The sequence below is a fragment of the Syngnathus scovelli genome, chromosome 9 (genome assembly GCF_024217435.2).
Source record: "Syngnathus scovelli strain Florida chromosome 9, RoL_Ssco_1.2, whole genome shotgun sequence".
Taxonomy (NCBI): domain Eukaryota; kingdom Metazoa; phylum Chordata; class Actinopteri; order Syngnathiformes; family Syngnathidae; genus Syngnathus; species Syngnathus scovelli.
In genome coordinates, this window is record NC_090855.1 from 6,891,380 (window position 1) to 6,913,510 (window position 22,131).

A 22,131-nucleotide genomic window follows, 5' to 3' on the forward strand; every position below is an offset into this window, starting at 1 on the left:
GAGGGAAGAGGCAAGAGGGGGGAAAAATGCTGTCGAGTAATTTTCCGTTTAAATGTTCCACTCCACAACAATTTGCATAAGCAGCCCTGCGCCTGTGATAAGAAGATTGGTAATTTTCAAAGGCTCTGTAGGGATTGAGAATTAAAAGCCTTTCTGCGCTATCTTCCCTCTTGCAGCTGGCCACCAAAGATTCCCTCTTCTCTCATGCATTTCCGCCTAAACTACGCCTTATAAACTTTCTCTACCATCCTCTCCTTTGCTCACCCTGACAGTGCAAACTTTATGCCTCTGTATATTCTCAGTCCTATCCTATCGTGGTGCCACAGACTTCATACACTTTTGATATTTTTGCTTGCCTATCTCTTAGCAACAGCAATGTGAATCGACACAAATCAGGAATTTATATTTTCTAAGATGATCACTACAATGTTAGTGCAAAGACAAGGAAAGCCTGTCTGACTGACTGCATTGGAGCTTAATGTTATAATTTGAGTCTTGCTTCTGGAGTTGTGCAATCGTGGTAGCGCTTTGCTAAGGCAGCAATAAAATAGCAAGACATCGCTCAAATACAAATATCAGAGAACTGGAAATTTTTTCAGAGAATCAATGATCAATTTATTTATAAATTATATAATATAACTAATATTTATCAAAAATCTTTTAATTAAAAACATGAACAATATGTCATTTTGTTTTTTTTAAAAGTCTAAATTGAAATGGTTTAATAAAACAAAACATGGCCCCTTTTAAGAATCCAAAGAAGTACTGTACGTCGGGAGGGGGTAGAACAGTCTTTTTTTTTTTTATCTAAACACAGAACCACAGGGAAAGCTTTCCACTGAATATTTGTCAGTGTCGATTTTCACTGTTCATTTTTCATATAGCAGTGAACGTGAAACACATTTCCGTGCAATTTAGGCTCCCGCTGCCTTCAAATCATCATTATATGAACTTGTCCAAAAATGAAAATAGAAGTCAGAAATTGCAGTCACAGCAGTGCACTCAGCTTGACCCAGTAACAGGATGTGCTGTGGAGGTATTCTCTGTTTTGCTAGTTCATATAAGTAAGGTGGTCCTCACCTCACCGTGTTGGCGAGGAAACCACATGAGACTCTGACTCAGAGAAAGGACGGTAATAAATTCCCTGAGGCATATATGTTGTTTTTGCCCACACACCCTTTCTTACTATTTTATTTTATTCATCTATTTTATTTATCTAGTATTTGATGAATAGCTCTACCATCTGAAAGACTGTTTGCTTCTGAAAGCCATTCACACAATCGAGATGTGTTTAAAAATACTGAGTTTGGCAAGGCATCAAAATCCCTGCTCAATTCAGCAGGCGGACCACTGAGCACGGCTTAAACACTCACACACTTACAAGTCCCCTCTTTCGCCAGGGAATTTTAGACAAGATATTAGCATAATAGGCTATAAAGCACGATAACTTCAAAAATGTACCCTATTTGCATGAACTCCCCTGTTTGTGAATGTATAACAATGCGGAATCCTCATTTCACTGGTGCATGTAAGTGAGTGATTGCCAAATTTCAGAAACTCAGCTTTACTTTATTTGCTAAACACACAGTCACTGCGCATTTTAACTGAAGTTTTATTAACTCAAAGCATCAGTTCAAAGTATCTCTCAATGCATGCATTTTCTTCTGTTTATTCTACTTTGAGTTACCAAGACTGCAGCTTTAGCAGGGAAGCCCAGACTTCCTCTCCCCAGCCACTTAGTCCAACTCTCCTCAGGCATTCCTTGGCCAGCTGGTAGACATAGTCTCTTCGGTGTGTCTTGAATCGACCTGTACATGTACCGTATTTTCCGCACTTTAAGGCGCACCTAAAAACCTCAAATTTTCTCAAAAGCCGACAGTGCGCCTTATAATCCAGTGCGCTTTATAGTGCGGAAAATACGGTACAATAAAACATATGAGGTTGGAGGCGTCCTAACCAAATGCCCCAGCGATCTTATCTGGCACCTCTCGATGGGAAGGGGCACCAGCTCTATTCTGAGCCCCCTCCTGGATAATGGAGCATCTCCTCCTTTGTCTAAGGAAAAGCCTATGCAAGACTCCTAGCGGAGGAAATTCCTTTTGGCAGCTTGCTTCCGAGATCTCTTCTCATGGCCTACAGCTCACGAACATAGGTGAGAGTGGGAACATACAGAGTCTACATCACGGATGGCTCTCCCACTCCATTCTTGTGTTCTCGGCTGGGGCAGGAAGATATCCCCGACCACTGAGTACCATAGTCTCATAATTGGAGGTGCTGTTTTCATCCCAATCGTTTCACACTCGCCTGTGAACAAGCAACAAAAGATCTAGAAGGCGTCATGGTCAGCACTCCCTCCTCTTTCAGTGGGCAGGGAAGACTAGTCCAATGGATGTTCAGGCTTTATCTGCATTTAAAAGGAACTGTTGAAAAACATTTTAAGCCCAAGCCAAACTAACACATGAAACATTTGAAAGGTTGGTATATTGTTGCAGAATAACACCGTGGGTTGTGTTTTCTCAGATATCTCGGCAACAGATTGCTTATCTTGAGTCTTCATGTGACTAATATGGAAACTATTCGATCACCCACTCATTCCCTTTGCCATGCAGTTTAGTCACTTGTTTTAGATAGCCACTGAAATTGTTCCTTGAAAGACTACAGATCCCATTGTGGCAATTTCTCTAGAGCTCTTCTAAGACTATAGATCCCATTGTGCCAATTTTTCTAGAGCTCTTCTAAAATCCTGTTGCACCTAAATGGTGCTATCCAGCGTCTTCAAAAAAGGTACGATCTACTTTGTAGAAAAAAAAAAGCTGTCCTTATTTGAAAAAAAATTCAGGATTCAAAGCACCCTAATCACTTTCCTCATTTTTTACAGCACAAGACAAAACACAACAGTCCCGCTTAGTCTGTCTTGGCGACAATACCATCAACATAACCAAGGTTTGTGTTTTTTTTTTTGTAGGATTTTGCATTATTGTTTTATATACGCTGATTATCAACTTGTCATTTGTCAAATGATGCCAGCACCTGCGCCTGTTTGAAGGCAAGACATATAAATACCTTTTTTGGTCCACAGTGTAGGTTTGTTGAGGTGGGCCAGAACATGGGTACCTTGAGGCCATTCTGTGCCTGTCTGGGACTTAAAGGGCCTTGACAGGGCCGATCAGGAAGACAGCCAAACGTCAAACAAATGGACCTTGCCAAGGCCATTCTGGGGCATGCTAGGTCAAATTGAGATCCAGAGGTTCCTCAGGGGGACAGCCTGGTTGTCAAGCCCAAAGCTTGCCAAGACCTATTGGCCTAATAGTGTTAAACAAAAAGACTCAGCTTTAGGCCAGAAGCAAGGTGCTAATGCGCCTCTTGAAAACCACCTTTTTTTTTTGTGAATATAAGTATATGTAAGTATAAGTGTATATATATATATATATATATATATATATATATATATATATATATATATATATATATGAGCTGTTGAGACTTATATGAACATTTACGTTGCGCCCACAGATATTTTCAAAGGTTATCCTATCTCATGATAACTTACACCAAACAGATTTTGGTCCTTCCCCATAAGGCAGAAGGCTATGCAGCATCTAGACAAAAAGTACCAGACTTTGCAAAGAATTCTTTCTGGATGCTGTTGAATTGATAAACTGAACACTGCTTTGCATGCTACTTGTGCTGTTGCTGATGTGATTCAAGTCAAGTCAATTCTTCCTTTCCTTATCTTACCTTTTGGTACTCCCCTGATTGTATCATTTTCACTTTGTAACCTTTGTGTGCCTGTTTTTTATTTGACATTTCTCCTTGCATTGTTGCGGCACGCAACACAAAATGTGCACAGCAGGGTATTTTCCAATATAACCAAATACAGTATCTTGAATTTTCCTTTCCCTCCTCCCTTCTGCCTCACAAGAAGGGTGGGGAGAGTGTTAGTGTGGGTTTCCCTCAACTTTGGAGGTGGAGAATGAAAATGTTTGTCTCCCTAAAGTGCTCACACTAAAGGGGTTATCCCAATTCTAGCCTGAAGTCAGTTGGGAAGGGATGCGTCAGGGATTAAAATTAACATCTCAAATTAAGAGTTGAACTGGTCGACACTTCAAATATTTTCCTAAAAATGAGATGGGTTGCTTGGTATGCGAGTCTATTCTTAAACATAAAAGCACATGTGCTGTACGGGCCCCATCTAAAAAGGCACCTGCTAACACTAGCTGATGAGCAACCTCAAATCCTTGACAGCCAATCTGTCTGTGAATTTTCGCACCAGCCATCTGACCGAATCATTGGGGTGCGCAAGAATGCCAGAACGAAGCATGCCAACAGCTGGCACTCAATGGACCGAATGTGGGCGTCGGATCGTTGGTCAAATGAAATTATGTGTATGAGGATGTGGATGTATAGTAGGTATATGTATAAGTATATGTATACGTATACTATGTGTGTGTTCTTTGTGGAGAAGATTTGTTGAATTTAATCTACTCCATTTTTGTTGAAAAATTATTGTATATGTATACATATATTTATACGTATGTGTTCCTTGTTGAGAAGAGTTGTGGAATTTGATCTACTCCATTTTAGTTGAAAAATACCAGTGTTGAACTACTGATCCTATTATACAATTCCAGGTTAGCACAGATTTAACAAAGCAGGTTATTCTTCGGTCAGATGGCATCCTTTGAGCTTAGTACTTAGTAGAAATTGTTGCGCCACCTGACCTTTCCACCGAAAATGCTTAATGTGCTGTCGTTCATATAGTCCATTCACAAAAAATGGTGATCCTTTTAAATTTGGACTCTGTTGTCCCTAACAATTAATATCCTTGAGGCTTTCCAACAAGCTGTCTGTGTATCATTGACAATTCCTGCATATACATATGTTGACTCAAACACAAAAATTAACAGTTCAGGGTGCTACCGTATTTTCACGTTCAAAAGGCGCACTGTAATAAAAGGCGCAGTCTCAGTTGTGTGCCATGACTGTGTTTAACACACACATAGGGTGCAAATAGGTGACTAGTTTATAGAGGCCAATGGGTGTTACAAGCAGTGCCCCTCTGAGGTCTTCGCATGACCCTGCTAAGGAATAAAGGTGTTCTCAATACAGCTTTTTAAAAGTACATGGAATTCTAATGCTTTCCCTTAATTTAAGACAGACACTCACACATTTACCTGAATTTCTAACCACTGAAATATGTATAAAATACTGTACTAAACAGAAATATATAACATACTTATAATTCAGACTAACATTAAAATGTATCCAAAATCATCTGAACAAAAATGAATGAGCACACAGAAGTATTCCAGTTGACAAAATATAGCCACCGTTTTATCTGCATTACAAACCACTGGGACCCGGGCTGTCACATTTATTCAATCACTTTTCTGTCTGCACAAATTCAACATGGTAGGAGGCACACAGACAGTCAGTCATCCACTGTATACCTAATAATACCTCATTATAAATTGCTGGAATAAAGATCCCACTGTACACTGCTTGCTCTGCCAGAGTTTAATACTCAGAGAAACACTTATCATTTGTTGATTTTTACTGATTTCGTAATCAGAAACGCTGACCAGAAAATATTGAAAAATACATTTTATACTTTGAATGCATGAGCTGCATTATAATTAATGCTCTTTGACTCCAGAAGATGGGGCTGCTGGTTGAGTTTTCCAATACGAGGTCGACCCACCCACCCTTGCAATTCTTTCGACAGGAAATTTTTCTTTTTTGGCTTCAAAGTAAAAGCTTTCCCTGGGGAATAATTAGATATTTTTTATTTTGAAAGAGTCAGCTGGAAGTCATTTTGGTGTAATTCAATTGCTTTGACGGCACCGGGGACGGGATTTCCAAACAAGGAATGCGGTTGTTGCTGCAAGCAGTCAGAGAGCTGCAAAGGGTTCCGCGCTGGGTCTGGGGATGCGCGCAAGTCCGCCTCCCATTTACTGCTCCGCCAAACCCACACAATCACTTGGAATACTGTAAAAACTGTTCACAGGCTCGATTTGGACATGAAATGTGGAAAAACTCACAGGAAATACAACTTGCTGGTTATTTCTCTGTAAATTAAAGAAGATGGATATTTGATTGAGGAGCAGAAAAGGAAAACAACATACATTCCTTATTTTCCTTATCTTTTTACGCACTGAGAAAACAAACGGAATCAACGGACATTCTTGACATGTTGGGATTTTTACAAATCTCAATATCAACAATTTATACATTAGTGAATTTTGTTGACTGATCGAAGGACTTAATGGCACACTTTTTGTTCCCGTGCTTTTAGGATTGCTTGGTGTCCAGTGACAGAATGCATCAAAAGGAGAAGTGACTTACTCAAGGTAATTTTTTTTTAAAATTAAATGTTTACCTTTTTATTTTCGCGTTGACAAGTTTACAGACTGTGTGATTTTGTTTGGGTCGGATATTTTTTGGGAGGGAGGGGGGGTGTCAGTGGCTATGGCCAATATTGACTATAATGACAGAATGATTGGCACTGTTGGCGAGTTGTGATATAAGATCGCTTGCAGTCAGAGTTTGAGCTTTTGAAAACCCCGCACATTGAAATATAATGTGCCGTGAGTGCCGCTTTGGGCATTCGCCGTCTGCGGTCTAAGATAAAGACGCCCGTTTCTCTCCAGCGATTGCGCCTTAATTGCTAATTAATTCACAATGTTGCAATATAATGGCTATTTTCTATTTACTTCACTTGACGTTATCTGGCAAAGATAACGTTTTGTGAAGAACTTTCAAGGGGCATATCTCATGCGTTTATCATTTCTAAAAATATGTTTTAATAACAATTGACCAGATTTGTTTAAAATAAGTAAATACAAACCTACTTTAGTTTTACTTAGTTTTAAGCACATGAATTTATTTATTTTTAATTGGATTATACACCAAGTGGTACACCTAAAAGTGACCTGTTCTATATGAGCACTAAAAAAAATGACCTCCATTTGCCTTGTCTTGAAACTCAATTACATGCATGTATATTTTATCCATGTTTAGGTGACAGAACGCAAGTGAGCCATGTTGAAATTGTGCCCACTCATGAAATTGCTTTTCATAATATTTATGCAGCTGCAAACCTAAATAATTCTTTGAAAGAAAATGTCTAGTTTTAAAACTTCTGTTTTGGGGCAACTTTACTTAGTAAATGCACTAGTGTATCAAAATTGTATGAATATGTTCCTCTTGTCATATGTTTTTCAGTTTCCGCATTATCTTTATAAAACAGAAAAGCATGTAAGATCAGACTTTGGACAATTAAGTTCCATTATGCTTTATAATTCAATGTGCAGATCAAATAATGTGAATCATGACAATGCTTTTTTGCCAGCTTAATTGTGGGCCATATGTTCGGACAAACCGCACAAAAGTAAACACATCATCCGACCACGCTTAACGGTGTGAAGACGGTGTGTAATAAAAAGAACGGTGTGAAGAAGTACATCAAAATATTCCAAACCGCACTGTCTGATATGGTAACAGCATTGATCAATATGGATGTGTGTACATTTTTGATTCAGGATAAAGTCCATATTTGTGACAATGTTTTAACGTTGTTAATTTTAACACTAACCATTTTAAACATTGATGATTTATATCTATTTTTGATGTCCAATTAAGATAGCTGTGATTTTGCATCAAGAATTAAGATACATTTTGACATGTTTAACATATTAGCACGAAATACAGGAATTAAAATCAATATCGGAACAGTTTTCCCCCTTTCTGAAGGAGACGAATATTGAATGCTAAGTTGTCTGGCCACAAAGAGCAATAAAAATATATCACAAAAACAGACACAGCAATTCTGTGACTGGCACAGTTGGCTTGTAGTCACAGGAATTATACAAGCCAGCAACACGACACGAGCCTTTGCAAAACCATTCATGCGTGTTATTTTTTTAACCTAGATGTCCGTTTTTTTTTTTCTCTCCACTGTGTGTCCCCCTGTTGCCGTTCAAATACAAGTATAGGCAACTCCCCTACCCAGTATTCATCTCATTCTCTGATCACACCCCTCAAAACAAGGGTGCAGTGTCAAAGGCTGTGTACTATCAGGAAACCTCCTATCTGAATTTGTGACATCAGAGTGCAGGAGAGGAGACAGTGAGGCGGAGTACAACTGGAGTCATTGAAGAGGAGAGATGAATAGATAGGTGATGAGGAGACAGTGAGCAGGGCGACATCGGATGGATTGAAGGCATTGTCAAAAGGGAATGTAAATACAACAGACAGACCACACTATTGTGCTCCCTCTAAGAAGGAAATGACATCCCACTGAGCTTTGAAATACATACTCACATTCAGTCAGCAATACTGACGCCAACACCTCGGTAACCCAAAACCTTTTTAAGAAAAGCTGATCCACAAATTGAATGTTCCTCATGGTTTCTCGACCTTACAGTTGCGATAAATATCTCTCCTTTGAGATGCTGCAACATTCACCTGATTCACCTTCAAAGCCGCAGGCTCCCAGATTGTGTGACTACATGAAAAGCTTGAAAGTGTTACCAAAGGACTCCTGGCCCATATGAGAAAACAACACGGTTTACAGTGAATTTACAAGACTGACATTTGTGTTGTATTTTTGCCATTTGTGGAGTTAGCGTTTTGTAAAGACTGAAATCTGAAGCGATTCTTTGGTGGTTCTATCCAATAATGGTCAAAGATACCTTATTAATACATATTATGGATAGAGTGTTTGTAATGTAATGACAACAGAAAAACACATGAATGCAAGGCAGTTTCATTTCAATAAAATACATGTGTAGTTATTTCAGTTTTACTTCTATGTTTGTTCATTGCATCAGGAAAAACAAAGCGACATTGTAGCATTATTTAGGTCCATTCTGAAAAAATCTATTCTCCCTAAGAAAAAACAGGCTGGCTGATTTTAAAAGCGTTTTATCGTAGGTGGAAAGTGCACAATCATTTGTATTTCGACTGTAGCATGTTACAGGTACTTTGTTAGGGAACCTGGAAATTGTTCTAATTAATTAAACTACGTTATAAAACATTTCTCCTTCAATGTCAGCATTGTACTAGATCAAATATAATTTCATATATGTCATATTTATGATTGTCAAAAGAAATAAATGTGTGCACATTGTCAGCCAGGCTTTTAGCAAAATTCTCTTAATGTTTCTCTATTTCTAGTGAAAGTGTGAGGCAAAAAGAAACTCTTGCCTGCCTTGATGGAAGCACCTAATGTCTTAGCCAGTATAAACATTGAGTCATTATTTTCTAATTCAAGAAAATTAATGTAAAAGAATATCCAAGTGTGTTTCCTTTTGTATTCATACACTGAACCAAAGTGCAGCACTTTTGTTGTCGCTGAACTCAAAGACTTTTTCTGTGTACAAAAAATGCCTGTTTCTCTGAAATACTATTGCCAAATCTGTCTCGGTCTGTATTGGTAAGGACAACTCTTTTGCCAAGCTAGTCAATCCAACTCATGTGTGGCATTCGTATCAGGATGCAGGTTAGACAGCATGCTTATTGCATAGGTGCACCTTGGGCTGCAACTATCAAATGTAGCAAATCTGTTATGGATAATGGTGGGGTGAAGTGGACAGTATCAGGTCTGATCACCATTTGCCTCATTTAGTGCAACGCATTTATTGCACAGATGAGCCTTTGGGTGCCCACAATAAAACTCCACTCCAAAATGTGGTGGTTGTGTATGTATGTATATGTACTGTGGAATGTCGGTCCACTTGTCTTCAATAGCTGATTGAAGTTGCTGTGTATTGACAGGAACTGAAACGACCTGTCGTACAGGCTCATCCACCACATCCCAAACACATTTTCATTTTCCAAGAACTGTGTCCAGGTCCTTGTAACATGAGGCCATGCGTTATCATGCTGCAGCATGTGGTGATGGTAGAGGAACGGCTTAACTGGTCAACTTCTTGCGAAGATGTGTTGCACCGACTCGGCACGAGGCAAACGGTGGTCACATCAGATACTGACTTGTTTTTGGCCTCAAATCCCATTACAGCTGAACTGCATGTTTTGTAGTGGCCTTTCATTTTTGTTGGTCCAAGGCACATCCCTGCGATAAACGTGTTGAACAATAGGAAAAATGTTACCTGTGCCGTTTTGTGAATTACCTGTTTTGTAACTGCGTGCACATCTGTGATCGATACTTGTGCAAGTCCAAAGCGATCAGCGTACGCACAATGCGGAATATATATATATATTTTGTGGTTATGAATGATGCACAATGGGCAAGCACAATTGCGTAAGAATACTGTATATCGTTATGTCTTAATCCTTGTGCTAATAATTGAGCAATGGTATTGTCAAAAATCCAATTATGACATATTAAATGTAATGTTTACTAATTACTGAGATCTTCAAATCAAATCATGAAATCCTAAAATAATGACGTACAGTTTATTCTTTAACCAGTCAAGCGAGAAAAAGAAAACAAGGTTAAAAAACAAGGTTGGATGCATCATATTGTGATGGTGCTCTTTTGCTTGTGAATATGTTCAGCAATGAGCAATAAAAGCATACCACGTCCAAAATGCACAGAGCTGAAATATTTCCCATAATTTCATTCTCCTCCTGTGATAGTAGGACATCCCAGGTCTAGCAAATGCCAACAGAAACATCTGTTACATCTATGCAAATACAGTAAACTGTGTGTTTTATAGTAGATGAAGAATAATAGATATACAACTCTGTAGTTTCATAATACGATACCAGCGTTGTCTTTTTATTTTTTATTTTTATTTATTTTTTTTTTTTTTACCCTTTGCGCTTTTTCGAATCCGAACCTATCCTTGCAGTTTAATCTTGCTCCCGCTTTCATACTCTGCCCCGTATAATCTCTCCCCTCTTATCTCAGTTTGACACTGTTTTACATTTCTCCACTTTCTACTTATCTTCTCACTTCTGTTCAACTCGGTCAACTCGGCCTCAGTTTCACCAGCTGTCTCCATCCTCTCATGTGATTATTCCTCAAATGTCGTCTTCTAAGCTGGAACATTCTAACCCGCCTCTGTTCATCTGTTAATGCCTTTCACTGTCTTCCGCTTCTTTTCTCCTATCCTGCCCTTGCCTGCCATGCTTATGTCAGTATGAAACCTTTTTCTATGATACTTTGTGCCACTGTCCATTGCTCATACTTCAGCAGCACCACATTTGTGTCTGTTACTTTATGTACTGTATACGTAGAGAGAAGATTTTGTTACTTTTTGCCCTCATAACAAAAATGTGCTCATTTGTACCGTTGCTTGTTTTTGCTTGCAACTCAAGGAAAACAAACTGTCTAGAAAATATTTGTAAACTGGGGGCAGGAAAGGCATCCGGCTTGAAAACTGTGCCAAACAAGTGAATTGCTGTGTCAAACCCTTCCAGTTCTCTAACTGGTGGAGTAAGAAAGAAAGAGTTTCGAGCTTATTGATCCAGTGAATGAAAAGTTTGTATAGGCGCGATTTAATGTGCATGTGGCTGTTTGCTCTACTGGGGGTATCTTTGATTCATTTCTCTGAGGTATCATATGTGATTGTAGAGGATTCGCCGTAATAGTGGCTGGCATTGGGTAATTGTGCCTTAAAGGCATGTCATGTTTTTTCACTTCAATGTTGAGGAATCACACTAACCCCCTACAGGCATTTCAATTGAGAACCTAGACAGCCACTGTGGAGAGAAAGATCAACTGCTGTCTTAAAAGAAACATTTATTTCATCCTCCGAGCAGTAATTGCAAGTATGGTCGATGGAAATGTTGAGTGCTGGTGTCAGCCTTTTTTTTTTTTTTTTTTGCGATATGAACTGTGGATTTATGTGTTTTTCAACACAATCCACATGTGAAATTTTCACTGGACCTATTAAACAATACTCTTGAGCAAAGCCCAGTGCTTCAAAATTTAATAAATTTGATTAGACTGAATTGTGCTGTATATGCACCTACACTGTATAGGGGGTGCTTGATTGTCAGATGGTTAAATCGTTTATATATTATTTATGTTACTTTATCAATTTACATACTTAGAGTGATACACCCTGAAATACACACAAAAAGGACCATCAAATTAAACATATTTTTGTGTACACGTACATTAACAGCAGATTCAATTGCTTGCCTTGTCTCCCTAAAATGAAGTCATGGGTGCCATGTATGTTGTTGTTGTTTTTGGAGCCTGCCTGATCTAAAATTTCAAATTTTCAAAGTCTGCACTCTGCCTTCATATATCTATTGACTTCACTGTGTAGTTTGTCAAAGCTCTTGCGCTTTCTTATATTTGTAGCTCACCGTGCTGCTTGACCGTAGCATTTTAGTTTTGGTTTCTGTCTGTCACCTGTATCCCCAAGTGTTAACTCTCTGTTGGTGTATGATGTTAAAAAACATTTTGTCCAATCCAATTAATTAATTTTAAATATCCAATACAACCCTCCTGCTAGCTTTATCTTTTTGTGGTTACCAGCTCTATGCTCCCAGTGGTAGTGGTACTGTCACGGTGATAAACACAGCCAGCAGCGTGTGGAAATCAAAACATGTCTGATGCTCATACTGGCCCTGTGCCATTTTGCACATCTCTGTTGTGCCATTATTCATTGTGTAGCTCTGTCACTGTCTTCATCAGTTGCTCATTTACATTGTTGATCAGTATTACTGTATTACACGTTATATTGCTTTATATTTATCTGTAGTTTGTAAATTTGTCCTGAAATGTTCAGTTGCAGCCCTGCACCATTGCGATTTTCAAAAGCAATTGTGTTTTTAATAAGTCTTTACAGTATACTGTATACTTTAATTTGCATGTGGGACAAGAGAGCCACATTCGCCAATGCACTTTTTTACAGTTGTTTGTTTAACAAAGTTTATTAAGCATACACATGCCAAAGCTGTTTTCTCAGACGCAGCTCTTACCTAGACACTTATGCAGAATTGCTGATGTCACATGGCACCCCACCAAGCCCCACCTCTTAGTCACATGCATGTACAGTACTGTACGCAGACACATCTCATTCATTCATTTTTTTTTTTATTTGGTATAGGTTTACAATGTGCTTATATAATGTCTTTTAAAAAGTTCAAGTTTGAGTGTTTAAAAAGATTTGAGTAGCAAAAAAATATACTGTTCAGCATAAAAATATTGTCATGAGAATTTTCTTTCGCGGATTTGGACAAACATGTTCCATTAAATGATTACAATCGGCCCATGCACTTTTAAAATGTTTTTAATGCCTCCAAAGCTGTCCATGTACAGCATTCTTTGAAATATGTAAGGAAATGGTTTATTATTATTTGTTTATTTCCAGTTAAAGTTGATATATTTTGGAATGATGTATACTGTTTGTTTTGACTCAAATTTGTGCTCCACAAACTTCAGTTAATCCTGTTGAACCTGCAACCTATTGGGTCCTTTGAATTTTGGCCCTCTTTGTGATTGAGTGTGACACATCTGGTGCAGTATGTTTGATACTTGTTGTATTGCGGGTCTCTTTTAATTGAGTCAAAGAACGTTTACTGCTGTGTGTAAACACGCCAAAAAACAACAACAACCAAAACATCAAAGGAGCTGTCTGCAGGGCTAAATTGGAAAGGAGGCAAAATGATGTTGTTGTAGCAGGTGCAAATTCCATGTTGGATTTGTGATTGACAAGGTAAAAAAGAAAATTATAAATGAAAATTATAAAATGCTGTCTACAGTATGTATGATATTTACTGAATTGTAGTCTTTCACAAAACAAACAGCTCACTTACCCAATTACGTACAGGTCTATCAGAAGCTGTGTTGGCTTTGTGATTGACAGCGGAACTGCATAGATAATATGTTTGCATTAGTTCGCTATATAAAACATTGAAACTGCCATTTTGTATTGCTAACGTATGGATCCAGCTGTTTCGGTTCAGTCAACCCCGAATGATAGTATCATTGAATTGCTTTCTGCAACATTAACTCATATACGTACAGGTACTGTACATTTTGTGTGTGCTCAGCATTTTTTTTTTTTTTTTAAAGGGCTTAACAATGCTTGAAGATTTTGAATATTAGAGATTACATATCACATTGATTTTTTTTTTCTTTTTAAGTACCAGCAAATGACTATACAGTATGAGTTTTTTAATTTGTACTTGTGTATTACATGACCCCACATCGCAATTTGTAATTGCTTTTAATTTAAAAAAATATATATATTATTCTCAATGAAGTACAGTAGATAGACTGGGTATTATTCTAGACATAAAGTAGATGGAGGGCCAGAGGGCTCACGTGAGAAGTAGTACATTTGCAAATAAATAGTCAGCCGGCAAAAGCACATGTACGGTCTTGACAAAGCCAGATGAGGCATTGATATAACATTTTGCACAAAGTACAAAGATAAACTGAATTGATGCAGATCAAATCAATCAAAGCATTGAGTCTTTTGTGTGATCGCTAGTCACTTGCAATCTTCAAACCCCAGGTGGCAGCCATAAATTTCCCCCATTGATTTGTAGTGCATATGGATTTCCTCCTGCCTTCAAGCCCAGACTAAAATAAGCTTTGTTTGGCAGCTGATGCACTTGTAAATCTGCCTGTGACATTTTGATAGTGGATGACACACAGAGGGGAGAGCAAATATCATTACAATGGGAAAGGATTAAAATATGTCACTCAAAGTGACTTTTATCGACAAGACTAGTGTTCCAAGCCAACACAGTTAGAAAGCTCACAAAGAGGTTCAATGAGAAGAGGGGACAAGAAAGTAGAATGTTTTCATTTAAAGAATATAGTTAGAGTTGCAGTGCCTGGGTGGTCTCAGTCTGGCTGGATGTCTCCAATAAAAAGAGTGGAAAATATTTTAGCCGTCAAGGCCGAGTGTAGGAAGCTGGTCCCCCTTTGCATGGCAATGACAGGAAAGGCGGATAGTCTGTCTCAATGGGACCCTTCAACATGGACGTTCACACACACACGCACACACCAGCTGAATGATGATCAAAAAACACCGCAAGTCAGTACTTCCTTGTTCTCACAGTCCGGCTTTAATACTGGGACACCACTTGGTAAATTGATAAAAAGCTCCATCTGACCTTCTCTGTCTATTTCCATTTCCATCCTTAATAACTCTAACCTGCTGCACATCCTTCCCATGAAGCCTTCAGATCGTTCTCTCCTCCTGCCCAATCTAGACTACAAGTCATCATATATTGTACAATGTGGTTTGGCTTTTGCCATATATATACCTTTGCATTATGTCAGTCTCTGTATTCTCATCTCCTGGTACTTCCTGGTCCCACCACCAACTCACTTTCTCCCTACCATAAAACATACCACGTACTATCCTGTCTCTCTCTAATTACCTTGGCTGTAATGATCCAATTGTTTGGAAGCCCCTGCTGAGCAAGAGCCTGTCTTACCTCCTCTCTCAAAACGGCACTACAATATGGTTCTGTGAGGTTACCACTACCGTGCCGTCACTGATCTCAAGCAAATCTTTGTCACCTGTGTTTCCTCCACCGATACATGTCCATTAAAATCTTCCCCAATCACTACTCTGCCTGTGAGGCTCTGAACTGCTCTGACTGGCTCCTTCCAGAATATCTGTTTTTCCTCAAGCCCACATCTTACCTGTGGGGCATAACCATTAATAACATTAAACATAAAGCTGTCGGTTCCAGGCTTCAACCTCACTGCTCGATCTGACAATCTTTTCCCCTTCAGGACATTGTTAAACTCTTCCTTTAGGAATACCCCTCTCCATTTCTTTTTCTATCTACAATAAATAATTTGAACCCTGATCCTAAGTTTCGAACCTTACTGCCAGTACATCAACCTTTCTGATAATCATGATGTCACTTTCAGTTGTAGGCTATGTGGTTTCTTCTTCCCTTTCCATCATCGGACATATTTTTCTTCTGTCCTTCATCTATGACACATGGTCGCTCAATTTCCATTGGCTGCCTGTAGGGGAACCTGCACTGTGTATACACTAGTTAGTCAAGGCAGCTACCGGACTGTAAGACACATTGTGAAATGTCCTCAATTCTATTACCTGTATTACCAAAACAGATCCTTTTGCAATATCATAAAAATAATAATAATTAAAAAAAAACATCGATAAGCCGCACCGAACTATAAGCAAAGCAAAACGTAGTGATTTATAGTCCAGATATTACGGTAATTCAGTCAAGTGCAATGACGTTATGAATTGAACGTTATGAATTACTCAAATCAAATATTTGGTACCCTATATTGTACATAGTGGATTAATAATCAGATGTAGCTGCTATAAAAATTACTGGTATAGAATGCTGATGAAATGAAGCAGCTGCATAGCTGGTAAAGTACAGTGCTGAATTTAATAAATGAAGAAACGTAAAAACTGTCATCAACCATATTCACGTGAGAAAAACTGTGAAGAAAAATCCATCGTGCTATTGTATGGTGGAATTACAATTTAATGTGATACGTTTCACCACAATTGTAATCCTCTTCCAATAGTGCAGACACATAGCTTTCCCAATTAACTCATTTAATCAGAATATGATCTAAGTTGATTTGATTTGGTATCCAGAGCAATCGCCTTTCATATTAATGTGATTACGGTTAGAACAAAGCAGCCATTATACTGAGACTTATGGTAGCGTGGTGGAAAAAAAAGGACCATCATTGCCATCAGTAACATCCCCACTGAGCCTTATGGTATAAGGGAGGAGAGATAAGACCCAAGCATCCCCACAGGCACACGCATCAAAGCGCTAATCTTGCTCTTCTTTTTCTAACTGTAGGATGAGCGCTACCATTACAGCAGCCATACTCAAGGCAAAATCACTCAGTTTGTTACGGTCATGGGCCCATTAGTATAAATTCAGAACATCTTGTTTGTGGAAATGTTGTAATCTGAGGTTACAACTTTCGAACCCTTGTGGATGTAATTACAATTGCAATTGATTAGTCGCTGGATTTATTGGGCTTTACCTTTTCAGCTTTGTTGCTTGATTAAGATTTTTAATTAGAATGGTAGGTAGATCAGCCCAGCCAGGGTTATTATAACCATGAATAATAATGAAGTAACTAAACATATAATATAATATAATATAATATAATATAATATAATATAATATAATATAATATTTTAGTTTGAACACTTCCAAAACTTGTACTAGTATAAATAAAAGGTGTCTTGTTCTTAGCTCGTTTAATATCACAAGTGCACAAATTACAAACAGCGAAAAAACAACAACATGTATGCATGAACATGCACTCCACACAGAAATGTTCGAATGAAAATTCAAGCCCTGACTGTGAAGCAAACTGTGTTGCCTGCGACGTGGCAGCCACCATTAATAACTTGCTGCAGTCACAATCGCATGGCTTAAACGACCCGCTGCAAAACCAACTGTGGGCTCTGGCTCAGGATTATTTTGAGCAATTTTGGTTACAAAAATTTGGCGGTTATCATGAATTGCTGCCAGAAAATCACATGGATTATATAAGACTTCCAGGGTGTTTTTCTGGGACCACGTATAACTGTGCTGACATTTTAAAAGCAATTTTGTTTCAGAGGTAATTTGATAAAAATGTGGTAAAAAAAAAAAAAGAAAAGAATCAGTACTACATATTTTACATGTTGGTAAAGTTCATTTGATAATTTGTGGCTGAATCATGAAGCACTTCAACAAATGTTTTGACCCCAAATCTTTTTAATGAACTGATTTGAGCGATTCATTACAGTCAAATAACTGTTTTACCCATCATTGGTGAGATGTGATATTCCATGTGACTATCATTTTCTTATCAGTAATACCTTGGTCTGTTTGTCTAATTTTATGCATATTAGATTAAAGAACAGTTGGATGTTTGTGATCGGGCCATTGTTAGATTTGCTCATAGAGCAATCTTGATTGGCATGTTTACACGGATTGGTGCGTCTACGCTTCTGGCTAATGCAGCATTTTAGTTCTTCTAATTGGTGGCTATTGGACTTGAAAGAAAGAATAATTCTGATACGGATTTCTGCAAAAGAGCGCTGCAGAATATCATCTTCCACTTTGACTTCAAACATGTCTAAGGAACTGCGTACGTGTATATTGACAGCAAATTCATCTTGTGTTGGATTGATTGAATATTTATCATATTGTTACCAATTACCAACTGGTACCTGGACGTTAGCCACTATATTTGTTAGTTATACTGTATATTATATTATATTATATTATATTATATTATATTATATTATATTATATTATATTATAGTTAGAAAGTAAATAAACTTAAATAGCTTTCTCAGTTCAATGTTTAGAAAGTTAATTGCTCTTTGCCACATTTGTAAATCACTTAAATGACCTTCTGGAATTCATATGAATTATTAATTTGTATTTGAATAAGACTTGATGAAATGTGAAATGTGTTAAAATGATTTACAGCGAACGTGACAACCATTTTTGATACCATTTGAAATTTTAATTATTGGTGCTGCTGTATTTTGTAGACTTGTATTTGCTGTGCAGGGCTCTTTTTAGGGGTGAATGTTGGGTTCATCAACATTTATCAGAGTTGTCTTCATCAGGCCATTCTATATATCGATTGGAAATTCCCTGGGCACAAGATCAAAATGCCATACACAGCAAAGACCTTCCATTAGCACCATAGAATCTAATGATAATATATGACATATTTCCCAACAGTGAACGAAGTTTGAAAGAGAGAGCGAGAGAGACAGACAGATAGTCAGACGGATGGACAGACTGACAAACAGATGTAACAGACATAAACGGAGAGGGAGGGGGCTAGGATGGAGCGCGTCTAAAGTTTACTGGAATTAGCTCTGCAACTCTAATGAAGATGGAACAGAGAATAGATGGACACATGTTTGTTTTGTTCGAGTTAAATAGCAGTATTAAGATGAGATGAATTACATACAAAGCCTTTAATTGAGATTAAATATATTTTAATTACCTCCCATCACTCTAAAATACATCCCCATCATTTTAGTAATGCTAAGCAAATTCTAGGGGTGAAATGAGTCATAGGGTAATCTCAGTACTTTGATTAAACAAAATGCTTGAGGAAGTTTTTTTGCCTTAGCTACCTGCTTAATTGGTGTGCACCATATGGAAGTCATGCCAGCCGTTGCAACGATTGTTCATGCTACGCATGACGGTAATACGGTGCCAATGTTGTGAGAAGGCCAACTTCAAAATAACTTCATCCAAAACACGGTATTATTTAAACATCAATGCTTTGGTGCACTTTTATTTCAAAGTTGTGCCTGGCAGAAGTCGAGTGGTTAGAGCCAAACTTTAAATTCATACTGCCGTCAAAAACTGTTGCCATCAACATAACCTCATCCTGAAACTAATTTCCATTGCTATTTAAGAATGCTAAAACCTTGTTTATGTATTTTTTTTATGTACTTTTCTTTTATAAAATTGTGATAACACCTTCAGCGCTTTGTATATGATCTCTGATCTCCAATACAAAATAAAAACAGATGTATTCTCAAGTGGAAAAATGTGACATTTTTGGCAGCAAATGGAGATGACAACAATTACATTAACATAGGCAGCACGGTAGGCGACTGGTAAGCACGTCTGCTTCACAGCTCAGAGGTTCAGGGTTTGAGTCCGACTCTGGCCTTTCTGTGTAGTTTGCATAATCTCCTGATGCCTGCGTTGGTTTTCTAGGGGTACTCCGGTTTACCGCATTACAAAAATATGCATGGTAGGTGAATTGAGGATTCTAAATTGTCCTTAGGTGGGAATGTGCATGTGAATTGTTGTTTGTCTATATTTGCCCTGCTATTGGCTGGCAACCATTTGAGGGTGTCTACAAGCCATTTTAGCATTATTTATACATAATGAATATAAAAAAAAAAAATAGTAGGTGTACTTATGTTACTAAATGAGGTTTCATTCATATGTTGTTTCTTTTATTGCACAGGTTTCTGGGAAACTCTGGGTCAACAATTGAAGCCATCTGCCAATTTATGGATCTTTGAGAGCAAACTGTCTTCATATTTTTCCCATCACTTAACCCTCCTTGCTCTACAATTCCCCAAAACTCAGAGTCTAATCTGCAATATCCTTCTGTTCATCTAAAACAATGTGGAGCACTGCTTTTCAGTTTGCTAATTGTCCACTTCGAGTGGTGATCAAATATTTAGTTGCTGTCTTATTGATGGGGGAGTGGTGCCACGCATCCCCTTCAAGCTCAGAATCAAATTCCTGTTCTACATTGGTACAAAACCGTTTTTTTGGCTTCTTCCTGTCATCATCAGTATTCCCCACTATGCCTTGCTCCTGGACCCTGCAGAATCCTGATCCACGGTACTACACCATCTTCATCAAGATAACAAAACCTACCCGGGACTGCACTCCGTTCCAGCTTCGTATTTTCCAATATGACTCCTTCCTGGAGACCACACACACCTACCTAGGAATGGACAGCTTTGACGAAGTAGTGAGACTGTGCGACACGTCTGCCCCAATGGCCTTCCTTGAGGCTGGCAAGCAGTTTGTTCACATGAGAAATGGTCCTCGTCAGAAAGGCGCATCCACTACAAGTGACAGTGGCGATTTCAAAGTCGAGTACCTTGTTGTTGGAAAACGTAACCCTAGCATGGCAGCGTGCCAGATGCTATGCCAGTGGCTAGAGGACTGTCTGGCCTCCAGCACATCAAGCAGGCCATGCGGCATCATGCAGATGCCATGTTCCTGCTGGCATCCACAACCAAAGCACAGTGAAGGCAACAGCTGTTACTACAATGGAGTTTACCTGGATAACTGTTCGTCCAAAATAAGAGAAAGTGAGAGAAACACCAACATAAATGGTGAGTACAACCTTACTGATATTTCAATGTTTCTATCGTCACAATGAGGACAGTCACACAGTATTTATGCACAATATGCAAGCTATGTCACACAATCAAGCAAAGAGGAAGGATGTGTGTGATTTGTAAATGGTGTGTCTGTAATTCTATCACATTGATTTGGGCAGCTGGAGGGAATTAGGATATGCAGGAAGGAGAAGGAGGGACCGAAAATCCCTTATGCATGGTTTACAATTTCATCTGGTAAGAGAGAGCTCTGTGACCTTGCAAGGTCAATACTGTGTTTTGCGCCTGTTCCGTCCAAGGAGGGACACTCAATCAGCTTCTGGGAGGCCGGTAGACATGTCGGAGAATAAAAGGCTGATATCGGATAGTTCACTGTTTGGGGGTGGGAGGGTTTGAGAGGGCCACTGGTGATGTAAACAAAGACAAGAGAGGACAATAGAAGGGGAACTAGAAAATAGAATAGCATAAGGGTCTGCGGATTGAAGTGTAATTGCCAGCTACTTGATCTTGCCTCCCTTTACCAGACAGGATGTAGCTTGACAACCCTATCCTGGCTGTGTTCATCAATATTGCCTGAGGGTTGAGTCCCGGCTCTCCATCTCCTTATTACTTTTGTGTTGTTACATTTTTCTGCTTCGCATGTCTGTCTCCGGAGCAGCTAATTTTCTATCCCCTGCTGTTTTTCTATTTTTCTTTCATTGTGAAAAATTGTTCGACAGCAAGGTTTGTGCTTGAATATGTTTGAAAAAAGATCCATCCTGTGTCAGTGACGGTGTATCGATTCACGTGCCAGGCTTCCATGCGGGCAGTTCCCACTTTCCACGTAGTGACAACGGTGTGCATGTGAGTTTGGGTGGTTGTCTGTCTCCATATGTTCCTTGTGATTGACTGCCCACCACCAGTCCTGGGTGTCATCCACATTTTACCATTCACCTGGGATAGGCAACAGCAGTTTACAAAATAGATGGATATTTTATTCAGCGTTGGTCTATGCATAGAAAGTATCATAACCACATAATAGCTTCCTCCTCGTTTTTTTATCCACTGGGAAATAACTCTCTGACTATGGGGAATGCGAGGTTCAAAAAGGATCAGGAACCATATGATGCACTTGAACGGGGAAGCAAACTGTCTGTGAATATCTGGCAGAATGGATGTTTGGGTAGATTCAATTGTTACAAAGAGATAAAGAGTGGCTGGGGAAGGTGTAATGGATTCAGTGTGGAAATGGGCTGGCAAAGGCTGGGATAAAAATGTTTATGGATGTGAGTGATGAATGGAAAGACAATAGATATCAAGATGTTAGGGATGGCGCAGCAGAGGAAAATAAAAG

At 38.7% G+C, this 22,131-nt stretch overlaps 1 protein-coding gene across 6 annotated transcripts in view; it reads left to right on the top strand.

The window, feature by feature from the left end:
• Positions 1–5,877: 5,877 nt before the first annotated feature.
• The window catches only part of adgrb1a (adhesion G protein-coupled receptor B1a), a 72,924-nt gene continuing 56,670 nt past the window's right edge, over positions 5,878–22,131 (top strand). For 4 of the 6 annotated variants that reach the window (XM_049731863.2, XM_049731866.2, XM_049731865.2 and 1 more), the window contains exons 1-2: positions 5,882–6,350; positions 19,904–20,792. In XM_049731863.2, coding sequence (XP_049587820.1) covers positions 20,066–20,792 — 727 coding nt within the window. In that variant the 5' untranslated portion in view covers positions 5,882–6,350; positions 19,904–20,065. Of the gene's footprint in view, positions 6,351–19,903; positions 20,793–22,131 lie in introns of all 6 variants that reach the window. The other 2 variants (XM_049731864.2, XM_049731868.2) reach the window with 2 other exon arrangements.